We start from the raw sequence: 19,135 nt of genomic DNA on the forward strand, positions 1-19,135 counted from the left end.
CCACCAGATAACCAGTCTGACTGACTGTTGGGCAGGAAAGCCTACAACAAAAGGACACAGCAGAGGAGCAGGTACAACTAGTCGGGTGGGGTGGGGAGGTAGTAAAGGAATTTTATTTTTTTATTTTTTATAAACAGGAGCAGGGGCTAGAGCATGGCCATGGGGGCAAGATGGTGGTTGCGAGGGGGACCTAGAGCATGGTCAGAGGGGGCAAGATGGTGGTCGCAGGGGGTTGGGTGGAGGGGGCATTGGAGTTTACAGGGTAGCTTGTTGGGCCAGGAGGAAAATCTCCTGGTCCTCCTGGCCTACAAACAGTGGTGTAAAGGCACATACTTTGTGGATCCAGCCCTTCTCACCTCCTTTTAGCTGCCAGGTTTCCAGAGGACCAGGAAACCCGGCCGATGGGAGTTAAAAATAGAAAGCTCGTTAAAAATGGAGGCACGCACAGTGGATGGAAGAATAGGATTGAAGTGATATTGTCCAACCCTAATTGCCCGAGAAGGTGGTGGTGAGCCACCTTCTTGAATACAACCAAGTGGCTTGCTAGGCCATTTCAGAGGGCGGTTAAGAGTCAACCACATTGCTGTAGGTCTGGTATCATTAGTCCAGGCCTCTGGGTTACTAGCCCAATATCATATCTACTATGCTACCATATCCAGAGTTATGGGAACAGGGTAGGTAAATGTGATTAGAACTACCTACTCATATGGCGGGTAAACACCAACATGGACTGTTTGGGCGGAATGCTCATTTCCGTGATGTAATTTCTATATATTAATCAAAAATTATTCCAATTCTTTTCCATTATTAGTTGCAGGATTTTAATAAATCAGCTTTCCTTCCTGCACCCGCCCCCTTTTCCTAGCCATGTAGCTCTCCATTTCCATCTTTGCATAAATACTGAAACCCAGTTAGGTGGGAAACAGTGAGCCAAAATGTCCCTAAAGCATTTTTATACAGATCTAAGGCACAAAACCAATGCATAAATCTTGTTACACCAAGAAACTCAATACACGTGTTGGCTGTACTTTACCCTATCACAATATTCCTCATACATAATTCTAAACATCACAACAACTCAAAATAAGCATTATCAGAAACAAGATAAATTTATTTGATTTGATTACATTGATGAGAAAAAATGACATTAATAGCTGAATTCTGTATCACAACTTCTCAAATAAATGCCATAAAAAGTCAGTGAAGCACTGTTTTTGCAAGAGGTATCTGTGTCGCTATTCATCTTTAGATTATCTAACTGAAGTATGGAGCAACCCTCTTGCTATCAGTAGCTGTAACTCAGTAATTCATTACCTGCTAAGTGGATATGAGCCATTGGCTGAGTTATTTAAAATAGTAATGAAGGGCATCTTTCAGTAGGCTTTGGGTTCTCATTAGGGAAACACTGATATTATGCTTCACATTACTGTCACTCAATCAACAGTAACACAATATTGTTCAACATTTACATCACAGTAGGAGCCCAAGTTCCAAATTGCAAGTGATGAATAACAAGAAGCTATTAGATTTCATTTGTGAAATGTATATCACTTACATTTTTCTTTTCATTTCATGTATCTTTGAAAAATAATTATTCAATAGCTGGTTATGCAAATTAATGCAAAAGCAAGACCTCAATTAGTGGATATGACAGGCAGGCATATTCTTCACTGCCTATTACTGCCACATCCCTGCTTACTTCACTGAACACAAGTTTTAACACTCAACAATCTATGTATCAAGCTATCTACTTTCCAATACCATACAGAATCTAACAAATGTGGCAACAAATATAATTTGCACATTTTACAAAATGGCATTCTGAATTTTCTGCACGTCCCTCCCTCCCCCAACCCAATTCCACCAATGGAAGTTTTTAGCCAAACCAGGTTAAAAAAAAATGCAAGCAGCTTATCTAGCTCAAACTAATGTGATTTTTTTTTTCAATGAATGAGCCTCAGCCAGATGATACATATAATACCTTCTTGGAGGAAGCAATTTCCATTAGAACTTCACAAAAATAACACAGGTTATAGACTCTGAATAGCATTATAATTTGACTTTTCGTGTGAAGGTGGCAACAGTGGTAGAACAGAGCGCAAACTTAACAAATGAGTAACTCTTGGGGGTAGTGGAGGGGCTGGGGGAGAAGAGTTACAAGGTCAAAATAATCAGGTGGATAGCTAGTTATTCAATCACAGAGGGCACCACAGCTTGATTGGTGTCTACTGCCTCTTGCATGTGTGTGATCAATCAGGAGTAAGAACTTTGACTTATTTTTCTCCTCCCTAAGAGCTTTAAGGACAATTATGCCACGCCAACTGCTGTCCAGGATGTGATATACTCACTGACATAATAAAACTCACTATGCACTTGGTTTGAGCGTAAAGCAAGGCTTTAATCAACTTATTTCAGAACATGGAAGTCTAGTTGTATCCACTAGCTCCCTTGTCTTTACAAAATGTCCCTGGCAAGCTGGGGCCAACACCTGAGTATTCATACTCCTTAGACGGCGCCACCAGCTGGCCGCCCAGTGTTATTTCATAGGTAGTTTCTTGATGAAATTTATGACACTCACGACATACCGAAAATTAAATCTGGGATCATCTCTATTGCTCAATACCACACAACTTCTAGTCAACAACTTTAGTGAAGATCAAGATCTTATTAACAGTTTATCACGTAATCTACTGCAAACCTTTTCTCCAAAAAAACCTGCGTCTTCAAAATTCTGCAAATGAAAGCAAATACTGCACAGCCAAGACGAACTATGGTCAATGGTTTGTCAAATTTTCATGTCCAAGCCAAAACTAAATTTGCACAGAACATAGGGCCATCAATATGTCCTTGTAATTGGATAATTAAAAATGAGTATTGTGTGTTTTTAAGAAACACTTTTCATAACCACAGTCTGAATTAGGTCAATCAATGATGGAAAGGTTTGATTTCACTCAAACCACAAGCGCTACTAGATTACATATTCATTGATCAGTAACTAATCAATGATGCAAGCAATTTTACATAGTAAAATGTGCAATACTAAAGATCTCCCTCAGGACACCAGGTGCAATAGATTTTTCAATTTCCATGTAATTCTAGATGCCAGTTTCGATCACAGCTCCTTGCCTTAGTGAAGGTGATTTCCAATTGTGGAAACAAAATGGTAACAGGTTCAACATCCATTTATGACTAAGCATCAAGTTGCAATGAATCTATTTATTGATCTCCTAAATATGACCTTTTTTTTTTCATACTAACGAATAAAATGGCATTTCAAAAAAAGTGACACCTAGCAGGAAACATTTCATTAATTATTGTTCATTTCCATGGTTGCTATTGGCTATCTATGGTTCATAGCTAATTAGGAAACATACTTAATTGTTTCCTTCCGCTTCTCCTCACATCTCCAAGAGAATCTGCGTTCATGTACTGAGGGGTAACATCTCAGTTAATAATTAATTCAGTTCATGGTTTCACATGAAGTGCTCAGATTTTGTTTATAGCTTTGTGATTCATCACATTTTTACACAAACACGGCTTTGTTGGCTATGCCAGCTTTGCAGACAGACCAAAATTGAGCCCATTCAACAGCCTTTCTAAAAAATACCTAACTTTTCCAAATCTACACACACACCTTTTGTACAACTATAAAAATTGCATTTCCTTAAATTAAAAACTGGTATTGTACTTAGATCAACTGTATGAAATACCAATTCAAGACTACCACTAGGGAACATGGATACTGAGTAAGTACCAACAATTCAAACTAGGTTAAGGACATCTCAGATATGATCTATCTTTCCCTGCACCAATGTAAACACCAGTGCCTTTATAATATAAAAATATCAGTATTCAATTGGTTTGCTACAGATAAACTATTTGTTGCAGTGGGGGAATCTAGAACAAGATGGCATAATCTTAAAATTAGAACTAGTTTAGTTAGGAGTGAAATCATAATGCTGGATGAATGCATTGAACATCCCACATATTCTACAAACGAGTAATTTACTAATTGTTAAACTTGGACGACACTAATCCAAATCTGCCAATGATTAAAAAAAAATGTAAGTTTTGGTGCACAAAGGTTTTGGGCCTCTATTTTCCTCTCCATTGCAATTAACTATAAAGTAGTACCAAGGCTGCACTTCACTCTGTTCTCATGAACCTACTGTGACCGCACCTAATTTTCTTGGGTCCAACCCTTGCATGATTGTAAATGGGCTCCTCACACAATTTTTACCCTCTTAGGAGCCAACCTAAAAGTGTGGGAGGGAAATTTGATGCAACAGGAGGTCCCTGGGCAGTCATTTTGAGTGTTCCACAGCTGAAGAGCATCCAAAAGATGTTACAAGCACAGAACTCCCAAGTTGTTCTGGACATTTTACATGCAGATAGCACCCTCTGGTGGTAGCTATTGTATAGCAGTGATGTTCTGGACCGATGGACTATTTTATGTGCAGATAGCACCCTCTGGTGGTGGTTATGTGTTAACAGTGTGTTTGTATGAAACAGAGGTCATTTGACCTTCGTACCTTTCTTCCTGTGTAACCCAGGAAGTAGAATCCCAGGAATTAGAATTCCAGGAAGAACCTGGCAGTAATGGAGGATTCCATGAGGGTTTCACAATCCAATGTAATCTGATTTCATATGTTAGGCCAAGCGCAATATCTGGGAGTATCTTTGTTTGTTAGCATAATAGCAACGTTGTCAGAGTAGTATTTTGATAACACTATGTTTATAAAAGGTTAATATTTGATAGTTACAGAAGTGAGTCCAAATGTTAGTTAGTTATACAATTAATCTATTCTACTGTTGTAAATAGGTTTATATCTTATGTAATATTGAATGTATAGTACTCAGTTTATGTACAAAACATACTTTGTCTTTGTTTACAGTATCACAAAAATTGTTCAAGTAAAGGCTTCAAACAGCAAACGGCTTCACGAAGAATTATTTTGAATAAGTGTTTAACTTGCTGGATAACCAGATAGGAGCACGTCTAGCGCAGCCAGTACACAAGTTCACAGTCCTCTGTGGAGGTCATACTGGCAGAGATCAGGAACAGATAAAAAGGGCTATTTGGAAGGAGCAGAGGAAAGGAAACTAGCAAAGTCAATTGTCCAATCCCAGTGGAAGGAGATGGCCAAGGCCATGAGTGCCACCTCCAGAATCCATTATACAGCAAAGCAATGTTACAAAAAGTTTAGTGACTTCACAATGTTAGTCAAAACAAGATAACTAACATTCATCATTTTCTATAGCGAACACCTGGGTTGCATTCCTATTGAAGGGCAGGCAAGGTGCATTCATACTCTGCCTTCCTCTTGAAGGAGGAGATGACTGTATACAAGACAGAGGAATGCCTCTGGGGGACCCCAAGCCTAAGGACCTTCAACCCCTTTGAGGAGGAAGCCCTAGAGCTGCTGAATAGGTTAGTCAAGAAAGTACTTGCATCAGATCTCATCGATTCCTGGAACTCGATTGCAATCTCAAGGTAAATTCTTCAAATTGTTTGGAAACTGATTGATATTTTCTGTTTACAGCACCCACCCAGAGATTAGCTAAGAATCCCAATAAATCAATCACTTGAGAACCTGTGGGATGCTCAATGCATTCTTCCATCATTTCAGGAGACAGAAAAAGATACTGCTTGACCACAAATTTACTTATTTTTATTTCCTTCCAGGAGAATTTCAACATCAAGGAGCAGCTGCCACAGAACCATGTACATATAAAAAGACTAAATTGTATAATTTCAATTTAACATATTACATTGTATGTTACACAGGTATATCTATTACATTGGTACATCTATACTAGCAGATATTCAATGTACGGCAGCACAATATTGCAGTATGTTGGAACACTAGGAAATGGTAAAACACGAGTTTCATTCATATGATTTCGAACAGCAAGTTCATGATCTTAGTTGTGCCATTATGGGAGGCACCAAACTTTAAAAAAAGAGGGAGGAATTTGGGAACGACATTTACTCTGCTACGTTGCTGCACAAATCTCAGTAGTCAACTATACAGCAACACAGGCAAGGTCTGGCAACAGACTTCAGCATGCCTTCTTACCTGGTGAAGATGTGTGTAATGGAGGGGGAAGGGCAGGCTTCAGGAGAGGAAATAGAGGGAGAAACAGGTTTTTAAAGCATAAGTTCTATGTAGAAACAAGTATGGTTTGGAAACTCAATAGTGCACATCACCAAGGCTGAAGAAAATGGATAGTAGATTAAGTCAAGAAGTAATGACAAGCTTGTTTACAAAAGCCTGTAGATTGAAGGAGGAAGGAAAAAATAAGTTAAGTAGTTCCACAGTTTAAAGGTCCTGTGAAAGAATAAGTTGGATTATGAGGCCATGTAATCATCTTGGTTTCAACAATGACAGCACAGAGACAAGGGAGAGAATATAGCATGGTGTATTTGGATATTAGGATGAACCAGAGAGGAATTTTCAGATGAGTAATGATATCCCTAAAGTAGAGAAAGACATGAAAGGTTGTAACAGAGCCAGGTTGGAGAACATGTGACAGAAAGATCATCTATCAAATCACAAGATAGCTACACATCAAGAAAACCACTTGGCCCATCCTAGCTCATTCATCCAAAGAAAATCCAGTCAACTGCCCCCCTTCCTCTCCTGAATCCCACAGCATCAGAGGCTACATTGACACTACAACTGTAATGATCCCGAAGGAGAGTCTTACTTGCTTTATCCCAAAATCAGGATGGGCCCTGACTTGAGTTACACTAAAAGTTTATCATTGGGGCAAAACAAAGCCACTTTGCACTAATGCTACAGTTATAGTGTTAATGTAACCTCATTTCAAGTGTTTCCAAGAATTTGCCCTCCCTATCACTAACATTTGGTATCCCCATCCTGAAAGCATTCCAAATGCTGATCACTATGTGAAGAGCTTTTTGGCATCAGACCTTCTGCCAGTTTGAACCTATGCCACAATTTAAATTGTAGTGTTTTAGATTTACCTTACATATTTCTACTAAGCCTTCTCTTAATCATCTTTTTAAGGCTGTTGCAATTCAAGTTTCCTGCCAACACAGCAATTTGCAACAGCAAAACCACATCTACTAGGAGTTGAGATTAGCAACCAACTGTATGATGTGAATCGAATAGTACACCATAGGAATATAACTCTTTTCTGTGGTATTACGGTGGAGACCACACAAGCAGTCTACTATCTTCTCCTGTCCACTCCAAAAGGCAGTACATATTATGCTGTAAGATATCATTCAGGTTAAACCCAATAGTGAAATTTATTTATAAGCAGGGTAATTACACCAGTATTGTCCAATATGTTAACCATGTGTGAATAATTGTGATCCAGGTCTGGTTAATTGCATTTGATTAGTAAAAAAATGGAGTACCAGACACCATTTTTGGGAATGTGATCTCAATACAATGTATACATGTGTACTATAACCTTGTGTATTTGTTGGTAAAAACCAGAGTGTGCAAAGGACTCTTCCTCAACTATTCCCTATTGCAAAGCATCCCTGGTTCGAATAGCTCTCAGCATAAAGAAATTTCTCCTATCCTCTCTCTCTCCTCATTCTCTTAAATGACAATTTAAAATTGATGATCCCTCATCACTGAAAGCCCAGCCAGAGGAACTAGTCTTTCCCTATTTACCCTCAAAACTCTTATTAATTTTAAAATTATTTTTTTCCTTAGCCTTCACTGTTCCACTGGAAATAGTTCTAGTTCTCAAAATACTCCTCATAAATGTAGTTTCCCATTCCTAGTATCATCCTGGTGAATCAACATTGTATGGCTTTAATGTCTCTACAATGGGGCAGCTAAAAACTGCACACTACTGAAACTGTAGCCTAGTAATTGTATTTAACAAATTTATTATTGCCTCTTTACCCTTGTATTCTATGCCCCTAAATGTTTTTAGCCTTTTTACAGCTTTATCGATGTGCACTCGCACTTTCATTTAATGATGTACTTGAAATCCTAGGTCTCTGTTCATGCTCACCCTTAACATCTTTCGATTAGGTTATACTCCCACATTCTTCTTCCCAAAATGCTCACAATTTTCTGCATAAATTGCATCTACCCTTTCCACTAACCTGCCCATGTTCTCCTGATGTCTTTTACAGTCAGGAGGATGTGATAACAGGGCATTTGGAAAATCATCATGATTAGGCAGAGTCAACACCGTTTTATGAAAGGGCAATAGTGTTTGGCAGATCTATTCGAGTTTTCTGAGGGTGTAATTAGCAGAGTAGACAAAGAGGAACTAATGGATGTGTAATATTTGGATTTTCAGAAGGCATTTGATAAGATGCTACTCAAGAGGTTGTTACACAAAATTAGGGCTCATGGGATTGGGGTAATAATAGCATGGATTTTGGATTGGTTAACAGACAGAAAACAGAGTAGGAATAAACAGGTAATTTTCAGGTTGGCAGGTTGTAACTAGTCAAGTGCTGCAAGGATCAGTGCTTGGGCCTCAGCTATTTACAATCTATGTCAATGACTTAAATGAGGGGACCGAGTGCAATGTATCCAAGTTTACTGACGATACAAAGCTAGGTGGAAAAATAAGCCATGAGGAGGATGTAAAGAGACTGCAAAGGGATATAGACTGGTTATGTAAGTGGACAAGAAGGTAGCAGATGGAGTATTAAGTGGAGAAGTGTGAAATTATCCACTTTGGTAGGAAAAGCAGAATTTTAAAAAAGGCAAGAGACTAGTCAATGCTGGTATTGAGGGATTTTGGTGATCTTGTACATGAATCACAAAAAAGTTAACATGCAGGCTATGTTCTCTGTAATTTTTTTTATCCCTGCAAGGTGATCTCATTGAGACGTGTAAGATACTTAGAGAGCTTGACAGGGTAGATGCTGAGAGGCGGTTTCCCCTGGCTACAGAGTCTAAAACTAGGGGTCATCGTCTCAGGATAATGGGTCGGCCATTTAGGACTGATGTTGAGAAATTTCTTCACTCAGAGGGTTGTGTATCTTTGGCATTCTCTACCCCAGAGGGCTGTGGATGCTCAATCGATCTTTATATTTCAAGACTAAGATTGATAGATTTTTGGACACTAAGGGAATCAAGGGATATGGGGATAGGGTGGGAAAAGAGAGTTGATATAGAAGTTCAGCCATGATCTTATTGAAGAGCAGAGCAGGCTCAATGGGCCGTATGGCCTACTCCTGCTCCTATTTCTTATGCTTCCACTGATAATGAAGTTGCCTATGTCAGCCTACTGCAGGACTTAGACAACATTCAGGCCTAGGCTATTAAGTGGCAAGAAATAACCATCACTGTTATGTTCATTAATAACTAGTCGTTTGCATTATGAACAGCTAGCTTAGAGCTAGACATTTATTCATGCCATGTGGACTTGTACAGCATCTTGTAGAGGCAGCCATTTTGACTACTGCCTTCTGGGTAGCCTAGTGCATAGTGGGTAGTGTAGTCTTAAACACACAGTATACAGCTCTGCAGCTCTATAGCTCCTCCTAGTGTACTATTCTAGAATGACATGTTATTGATCATTACATCCCCCTTTCTTTGAGGTTAAACAAAATCATATCAATCAACATCAATTAACTTTCAAGAAAAACGATAAAGATGATATCAGTAACACTTTTGCTAGTGCTCTATAAACAAACATTTTCAAAGCTTTACTTTATACTCAAAGATTAAGTCTATCAGGCTTTTTTACTTCACGTGTGGATCTTCTTAACACAGGTAAGTCTGATGTGTTTTCATGAGATTGTTCTGGTGGTGAATGACAAGATTCAGTTGCGGCATTGTCATCGATTTGCTGTTGGATAGTTTCTTGTGTTTTTAGGAGGGAACGGCAGTTCCTCCTGAGAATCTGCCCTGCCTCAGTTCTAACAGTGTATGACCTTGGTCATACTTCTTCAAGAACTGTAGCTTTCCTGTTCCATGCATCTGGATCCTCAATCCTGACAACATCATCCCTTGTCAATGGTTTGAGAGTTTTGGATGACTTGTCATAGTATGATTTCTGTTTCAGCTTTAACAGTTGAAGTCTCTGTCTCAGTTCCTTACTCTGCTTTTCTTTTGCACAGCAGGGTAGCGTGGTACGCAACTTGTGACCCATTAGTAGTTCAGCAGGTGAAGAACCAGAGTCTAAAGGTGAGGCTCAGTAGCTCAGCAGGGCGAGATAAGGATCAGACTTGCTTTCTGTCGCTTTCTTCAGCAGCTGCTTGAGAACTTGAACAACTTTCTCTGCCTTACCATTCGACTGAGCATACAAAGGACTGGATGTGATGTGCTGAAAGTCATACTGTGCTGCAAACTGTTGCCACTCCTTACAGTTGAAGCACGGACCATTGTCACATGACACCATTCATACAAAAAATGTCTCAGTTAAATCAGTGTCCTCAATCATATTGACTTGTTGCCCTTTCTTTGTTGTTACTTTTGAAAAGCATTGTTTGGCAAAGTGATTCATGCCATGACATTTTGTGCACATTTTTCCAAATGCTGGGCATTGTTTTAACTGGTGTTTGTAACCACAGCGTTTACAATTAAAATTTCCTTCCTCCGATTGCTTTTCATTTCTGTTCTGCCCATGTTTCTTCCCCTTGTAGAACACAGCACCAACAGCAGCACTTACTACAATCGCATCATTATTGATTTCACTGAAAGTCTTCGCATGCTGTCGAGCTAGCTCACTGGCTTGGCATATATTCACAGCATTTTCCAATGTTAGTTCGGTTTCTCTCAACAGACGTTCCCTGACTTTTTTTTATCATGAATACCAAACACAACCTGGTCACGAATCATGGATGCTTTCAGCTCGGAGAAATTACATGTCTGTGCTTTCAGTTTCAGATCGGTCACAAAGCTATCAAAAGTCTCATTTTGCCACTGTGTCTTCGAACGGAACACGTATCTTTCATAGGTCTCATTCTTTTTGGGAGAACAATGTGTATCAAATTTCTTTAGCACATCGTCTAAATTTTCTCTGTTCTCCTCTGGATTAAATACAAATGTATTAAATACCTCTATTGCCTGTGGGCCTGCAACCGTGAGCAGCAACGCTATTTTTCTTGCGTCTGGCTTCGTACCGAATCCGATGGCAGCAATGTAGAGTTCGAATTGTTGTTTGAAAGTCTGCTAATTGTAGTCGACATTTCCCGTGAGATTCAGAAACTCCGGTGGCCTCAAATTCTCCATGTCGCTTTTCACAATTTTCAGCAGATCTTCACCAATCCTGGTACCATGTTATGTTCATTAATAACTAGTCATTTGCATTATGAACAGCTAGCTTAGAGCTAGACATTTATTCATGCCATGTGGACTTGTACAGCATCTTGTAGAGGCAGCCATCTTGGCTACTGCCTTCTGGGTAGCCTAGTGCATAGTGGGTAGTGTAGTCTTAAACACATTCAACTAAACACACAGCAGTATACAGCTCTACAGCTCCACCTAGTGTACTATTATAGAATGACATGTTATTGATCATTACAATCACCAAAGTGAAAAATCCGTAAGTGTCTGTTTGATTTTGTGTATGGAATCTGCAGGTTTCAAAATATATACTGAACTCTTGTCTCTATTCCAGGGAACCATAGATGTTTACAGCACAGAAGGTGGCCATTTGTCCAGTTTTATCTGTACAGGCTCTTTGCTGGAGCAATCCAAAATTAATCTAACTACTATGCTATCTTCCCATAGCCTTGTATCATCTTCGGATTCAATTCTTCTCTTAAAAGGTGCCATGATCTCTGTCTCAATTGCTGCCTGTGGTGTAGTATTCCATGCTCAAACAGCTCTCTGCATAAAGAAACTTCTAACCTTTTTAGCATTTCCTTTTGATTGCTTGGACTGCATCAGTGTTTACAATACTAAGTGATAGTTTATTCAATAAGGCAATATCTCAGAGCATGCCAAAATGATTCCTTCATCTAAGTTTAATTATAGTTCCTTCTACTTGTATCTTCTGGTTCTTTTTATTCTGGCTTTACACAAAATGCCTCTCTACAGCCACCTTATCAATTTCCCTTTTAAAAACTTTAGATGTTATTGTCCCACTTCTTTCTTCCTAAAATGTGCAAATTATGGTTCCATGTCTAAACTCATCTTCCTGGCATAGTGATCTGAAACAAAATCATTTGTCTTCTCCAGTTCTTTTCCACTGCCTCCATCATTTTATTTGGTGATGGCACCTAGACAAAATACCGAATAAAGCATTCAAAACAGCAATTAAACTTGTATTCTATTGATCCATCTCTATGGACCACTATTTGAATTGCTTTTGCAACCGCTTCCCTACATGATGATACTTCATTTTCAATCAACTATTGCAGCTACTCATTTTTGTGAATCCCCATATTTCATATTACAGCATTCATTGAATCGTCGTTGCCATGTTTCATACATAAACCACAAGTTTTTACTTCTGCTCACTATAATAAATGTCCCATATCTGGCACCTTTTAATATGCTGAGAAAAACACCTACAGAAAGCCTACAGGCAGAAAGTAGGGTGGAACACATGCTGGAACAAGCTAAAAGACACTCTGGTGCAAAGAGGGACTAGAGATGAACATAGATAAGGATGGCAAGTACAGTCATAAAATACTTTTTCACAGTATCATGACAGTAAGTGTAGTGGGGAGCAAGTTAGAACTGTAAACAAAGTGGTGGAAGGGAAAGGATAATTAACAATTTTCTGGAAGTGCTAATTTGTCAGTTACTGTAGTACAACAAATATCCCCGATAATTATGAAATCCATCTGGAGCAGGTACCTGATGAGTCTTCATTCTCTTTAATCTAATACATTGACTGTGCCAGGTGGTACACACCCACCGTTGTCTGTTTTATTTGTCATCAGGTGATTAGTTGCTTCTGCCAGACTTGTAAAAAAAATTTAAGATGAGCACTTTCATGAATAATATATGCAGTTTGGTGAGCTCATGTTCAAGCAATTGACTCAACCAAAACAATCCTTAAGCAGCCCACATGTTGCCAAGCCTGCATGCCAGCACACCTATTTTTTAATCTCTCCTCCTCCCTCCCAGAAGATTAAGCGAACCTTAAAATACAGCACCAGCATACAGCAGCATCCTTCCCGCCATATCAGAAATACACCAAAAACAGCGAGGAAATTCAAACCCGTAGTAACACAACAGGAGAAATTTAAACAGATTATGAGGAGCAGTGTCAGTGTTCAGTTCCAAATGATTTGAGAGTGTGCTTAATTGATCAGGAGTACGACACTCCAGCAGTTAGACAAACACACTGATCATTTTATAGTCTTGCGAGTGTTGCTAAAGCATCACACACCTGGGAAACCAGACGTGCCACTCTATCCAAACAATGAGCCACTCAATGAGAAAGGTGTTTAGCCCTTACTCGGTGAGCCTGTTAGTATAGCCAAACAGAGCAGAGAAGGGCAAAGACACAGAGATTAGGGCATTGAAATTTAAGGGGTTCGGGTAAGGTGGGGAGGCCTTTTCAGGGGTAGAGGTGTGCTGGGTGGAACTTCAGCCTGCCCCATGAATGCAGCCTTGACCCCATACCAAATCCCAGTGTAAAATTGTGGCAAGGGGCCCACATCAATTATGGTGCTAATAAAGCAGCTGTCTCAGCTAAGGGAAGAGCAGGAGGATGGAGAAAGGATTTCACAGTGGCCCCAGACACAGCATAAACAGACAGGCATTAGCAGCCCAAAAAATGGTACCGGAGTCTATTAACAATAACACTGTCAACCTGGAAATAGGTCTGTTTCTCCTTGAAAAAAAATCACTCAGCCTTTCCTCAATCAGGATACAGCAAAAGCTGTGGGCCCTGACAACATCCCGGCTGTCATGCTGAAGACTTGTGCTCCAGAACCAACCACGCCTCTAGCCAAGCTGTTCCAGTACAACTACAACACTGGCATCTATCTGAAAATGTGGAAAACTGCCCAGGTATGTTCTGTCCACAAAAAGTAGGACAAATCCAATCCGGCCAATGACACACCGCCCACCAAATCTGTCTACTCTCAATCATCAGCAAAGTGATGGAAGGTGTCGTCAACAGTGCTATCAAGCAGCACTTACTTACCAATAACCTGCTCACTGATGCCAAGTTTGGGTTCCGCCACAACCACTTGGCTCCGGACCACATTACAGCCTTGGTCCAAACATGGACAAAAGAGCTGAATTCCAGAGGTGAAGAGTGACTGCCCTTGCCATCAAGGCAGCATTTGACCGAGTGTGACATCAAGGAGCCCTAGTAAAACTGAAGTCAATGGGAGTTGGGGGGGGGGGGAACTCTCCATTAGCTTGAGTCATACCTAGCTCAAAGAAAGATGGCTGTTGTGGTTGAAGGTCAATCATCACAGCCCAGGACATTGCTGCAGGAGTTCCTCAGGGCAGTGTCCTAGGCCCAACCATCTTCAGCTGCTTCATCAATGACCTTCCCTCCATCATAAGGTCAGAAGTAGAGATGTTTGCTGATGACTGCACAATGTTCACTGCCATTTGCAAATGCTTCAGATAAGGAAGCAGTCCATGCCCGCATGCAGCAAGACCTGGACGACATTCAGGTTTGGGCTGATGTGCCAGGTAACATTCACACCACACAAGTGCCAGGCAATGATTATCTCCAACAAGTGAGCATCTAACCACTGCCCCTTGACATGCAACCGCATCAGCATTGCTGAATTCCCCAACATCAATATCCTGGGGGTCACCATTGACAAGAAACTTAACTGGACCAGCCACATAAATACTGTGGCAACAAGAGCAGGTCAGAGGCTAGGTATTCTGCCACGAGTGTCTCACCTCCCGACTCCCCAAAGCCTTTCCACCATCTACAAGGCACAAGTCAGGAGTGTGATGGAATACTCTCCACTTGCCTGGATGAGTGCAGCTCCAACAACACTCAAGAAGCTCGACACCATCTAAAACAAAGCAGCCCGCTTGATTGGCACCCCATCCACCATCTTAAACATTCACTCCCTCCACCAATGTACCGTGGTTGCAGTGTGTCCCATCTACAAGATGCACTGCAGCAACTCGCCAAGGCTTCTTCGGCTGCATCTCCCAAACCCGCGACCTCTACCACTGAGAAGGACAAGGGTAGCACACGCATGAGAACACCACCTCCTCCAAGTTCCCCTCCAAGTCACACACCATCCTGACTTAGAAGTATATCACTGTTCCTTCATCGTCGCTGGGTCAAAATCCTGGAACTCCCTCCCTAACAGTTCTGTGGGAGTACCTTTACCACACGGACTGCAGCGGTTCAAGGCGGCGGCTCACCACCACCTTCTCAAGAGCAACTAGGGATGGGCAATAAATGTTGGCCTTGCCAACGACACCCACATCCCATGAACAAATAAAAATAAAAGGCACATTGGAGAACTCAGATTCATTCATCAAGGATGGACTCTAAAAATAAGAATGATATTCCTAAGTTAGGTCAGTTCTTCAGCAGAAGGCAGATTATTCCTTTCCAACAATAAATAAACTCTCATCAAATATGACCCATTCCACTACCTTAAATTAAATATTTCCCTCCCAACCACAATCCAAAAAAAACTGTAAACATAAACCAACCCTCCTAGTACTGTACCTTCTATCTTCTCAACAGATACCCATATACTTCCAGCTTCTGCACCATATTTGCATCTTGCTCAAAACTCACATACAGGTTTAGTGCAGTCACTGTTAGCTGCAGGAAGATTCCTTCCCCCATTGTGGCAAAGCACAGCCCTTCCCAAAATGAACAACTGGTCAAAAAAATATCTGTGGATCATAAAGCAGTCTGAGTGGATAACATTAAGACTTCACCAGAACTCAAGACACAGCAAATAGTCCGCAGTGCTTTTCTGGCAGCCCCCAAGGACTTCTCCTATACATAGCCAGACCATCTCCAAAAAAAGGTCAAAATGAAACCATAAAGTTACAACACTCCTTATGCTCCACAGAGAGCCATGACCCTGCCCTGCAGTACAGCAGGGCTTTCAGTATCCTCATACCCCAAGTACAGTCATCAAATTATGCTGACTCCTAAACTGCAAGTAGTTACCAGTGTTGCGCAAATGCATGTGCCAACATTTTCCTCCTGCAAGTGCTGGAAACATGCTAAAACAAGCTATCGGACACTCTGGTGCAAAGAGGAGACTTCACTAAAAATGCATATTTTCTCAAATGAAAAAATATCAAGTGATGTTTGGCTAATGTTCTATTTGGAAAGATTGTTAACTTAATATTTCATTAGAATCAAACACCATGTGGAACCTGCAAGCATATTTATGGATGTATTATGGAACCTTTTCTGGTTTAAAAATTACCTACAGAAGTTGTTTCTCCCTCCCCAGTAGATTATAAATATGATTAGGACTTAAGCTTATGTTCATTATCCAAGAAGTCAGTATCCATAAAACAGAACTTGCCATGAAAGGACACTTGCCTGCCATTACAGGGGATTAACAATTACCTGTTTAATTATATCAGTAAGGGGCGATTGTCTGGATTACCCAACACTTTCTCCTGTCTTCCTTGAAAGGAACTGTCACATCAGACCAATCTTGTAGACTAAAACTAAATCACATTTATTTACTACATAATACAAGAAAGTAAAAGTGCATATGTAAAGCAAGAATCAGTCAAGGGCGGAGTAAAATGCCCTTTGCACAAGGTTTTTTGCATAAAAAACAATCTTTCATATTCAAAAGTCGCAATAATGTGTGTAAGCGACATGGTTCCTATGATGAACTAAAAAGGTTGTGAGCGAAGTCTCCAGTATACATTGCAGACCAAAGGTGTCCATTTAGAAATTCGGCCTGGAAAGACAGTTTCCAATTTAACTAACTGTTTAAAATGAATACATTGACCCTCCATCTACAGTCACGAAAAGTACAGAAATTTCGATCTTATCAAAATGGGTAGAAAAGACGTTTGCAAAAGGAATTGAATCCTCTTAGCTGGCACGTTATACATTTAAAAAAACACCTTTTGGGAGAGGGAGACGAGAAGGAAAAGACCTATATTAAGCATAACACAATCGAACAAGAGTGAGAAAGGCTCAAGTAACACCTTATTTTGGTAGGGAAAATTAATTCTATTACAGTCGTCAAAGAAAACAATTTCCCGACTGATTCGGATATGTATTTTCAAAAGCGGACATTTAATTGCACCAAAGCTTACATCGAAATCAAGTTTCATGCATCATTGTAGCCTAATAACGGGGGGATGGAGGGAAGGGGAAAGAGATTGGTACCCAACAGTGACCTACTCCTCAGAACATTTACTCCCATAACTCAAGTTTTTATGGTCGATCTTATTCGATGACTAAACGTTAAGACCTGAGCCCATCATTGCTTTATTTTGCCACGACTGCTCCGAATTCCCAGAGCACTTATTATTGTACTGACATGGGACCGGTGTTGGGAAACAACTGCCTCTCAACAGTTCCTAGACCATTCAGTATCAAACAGCACAAACAGGAGCGCCTCAATACTTACACCGCGATATGATAGGTGAAGCACTTCCAGCCGCTGGGTCTTTCCAAGAAGTTGTACACATCTCCCTGTATGCTGGTCTTGGTCAGGTAAGGGCGGTAAAAACGGGTGGGCGAGTTGTTTTTGCGCGGCTCCGAGCCAGCCATGGAGGTGCTGTTCGACCGCAGGGTTGAATCTGGTGTGTCTGCCTCGGGTTGCAAGGAATGCCTGATCCATTATTCACCAGGACGCCTTCATGCCCAAGTGAAACCGGAGAGTAGCGACTGTCAGCCGTGTCCTCGGCCACTCCCAAAAACGCCGGAGATTTTCGGTGGCCGTTGACGCTCAACAGTTGGGAACTCGAGCCTTGCAGTTGATCCTGGAGATTGTACATGGGGAATCTACCCGATTCGCCGTTGACGTACGACATCCCGCTCTTTTAAACCTCGAATCCCGGTGGAATTCTCATCGCAAGACAAGAAATAGAGCCGTTTATCCCACGGGACCCCCGCCGCGGGCGCCGAGTGCCGTGACTCCAGGACTGGCTTCGATTTTTCTCAGAGCTGAGCGGAACGATCCTTCAAAATCACAGCTCGCTTTCCTGGAAAATAGATTTAAAAAGATGAAAGGATAAATCTCGCTTCTTTCGTCAGTAAGCAACACGAGCAAGCCAGCTGCCAGCAATTGACACAAAGGTCCAGCAGTGTAAGGAAACAGCGGTTTAGTAAGGAGCTGGAATTAGATAAAGCCTAATCTGTGTGTAAGTCACCCAGAAAAAAAGACTTAAGCGGCGAATATGAATATCAAATAATTAAATCCCACATAATTCAAGGATTTGTCTTTCGAAGACTAAAATAGATGCATTTTAAAGAACAACCGAAAATAAAACAAAACGGCGCCTTTTTGGTTTGCAAATATCAGAACTGCGAGAGCTGAATGGAAAACAAATGAAGTGCCCTCACGAAGGGATGTGGAGGACCATTCTTCTTTGCAAATAGTTTAGTCTCTGTGCTAAACGCACTGGTACATGTTTTAGATCAGCATCCTCGGGTTTCAATAATATAAATACAAACAGGAGCCCAACACCTGGCTGCTCCGATTGTCATTCTGCGCCAGTTGTGGCCACACGTCTTACCTGCTGCCTGTTCACATGTTGCGGCGGCAGAGCCTGGTCCAATCACCGACAGCCTGCGGTTCGGACACAGGGACTCACCCATTCACAGAATGCACTCACCTCTTGTGTGTCCATCACACACAGCTCGCACCTTGCAAATCTACCTGTCAATGCAATTTGGATCGACCTCTTGGTTTTAAAAGTGAATTATGTTTCGATGTTGTAACGCTTGAAACAATACCTTTAACTGGATTAGGAATCATTCTTTATGACCTTAAATCTGGTTCAGACCGTTTCTTCTTTGTTGACTCCTCTTGAGTCTCATTTTACTTGTGTGAGTAGATTACTTCCTTTTGAATGATATATAATCTGCTTGCACAGACGGTTGCACCGTGTTCAGTTCCATTTGCAACTCGTCAGATAATAATGCAGTCCCTGCCCGCATGCAGCAAGAGCTGGACGACATTCGGGCTTGGCCTGATAAGTGGCAAGTAACATTCACGGCACGCAATGACCATCTCCAACAAGAGAACGTCTAACCACCTCCCCTTGACATTCAATGGCATTACCAT

The 19,135-nt window shown here is 40.9% G+C and overlaps 1 protein-coding gene across 2 annotated transcripts in view; it reads right to left on the minus strand.

Annotated features, from left to right (window-relative positions):
• The window catches only part of LOC147106202 (potassium voltage-gated channel subfamily KQT member 1-like), a 289,282-nt gene extending 270,711 nt beyond the window's left edge, over nucleotides 1-18,571 (minus strand). For both annotated transcript variants that reach the window (XM_086009089.1, XM_086009090.1), the window contains exons 1-2: nucleotides 18,412-18,571; nucleotides 17,474-18,050 (exon numbers count right to left, since the gene is read on the minus strand). In XM_086009089.1, coding sequence (XP_085865215.1) covers nucleotides 17,474-17,616 — 143 coding nt within the window. In that variant the 5' untranslated portion in view covers nucleotides 17,617-18,050; nucleotides 18,412-18,571. The remainder of the gene's footprint in view (nucleotides 1-17,473; nucleotides 18,051-18,411) is intronic.
• Nucleotides 18,572-19,135: the final 564 nt, after the last annotated feature.

Source organism: Somniosus microcephalus, chromosome 16 (genome assembly GCF_052327205.1).
Source record: "Somniosus microcephalus isolate GS21.2 chromosome 16, FLI_Smic_1.0, whole genome shotgun sequence".
NCBI lineage: Eukaryota > Metazoa > Chordata > Chondrichthyes > Squaliformes > Somniosidae > Somniosus > Somniosus microcephalus.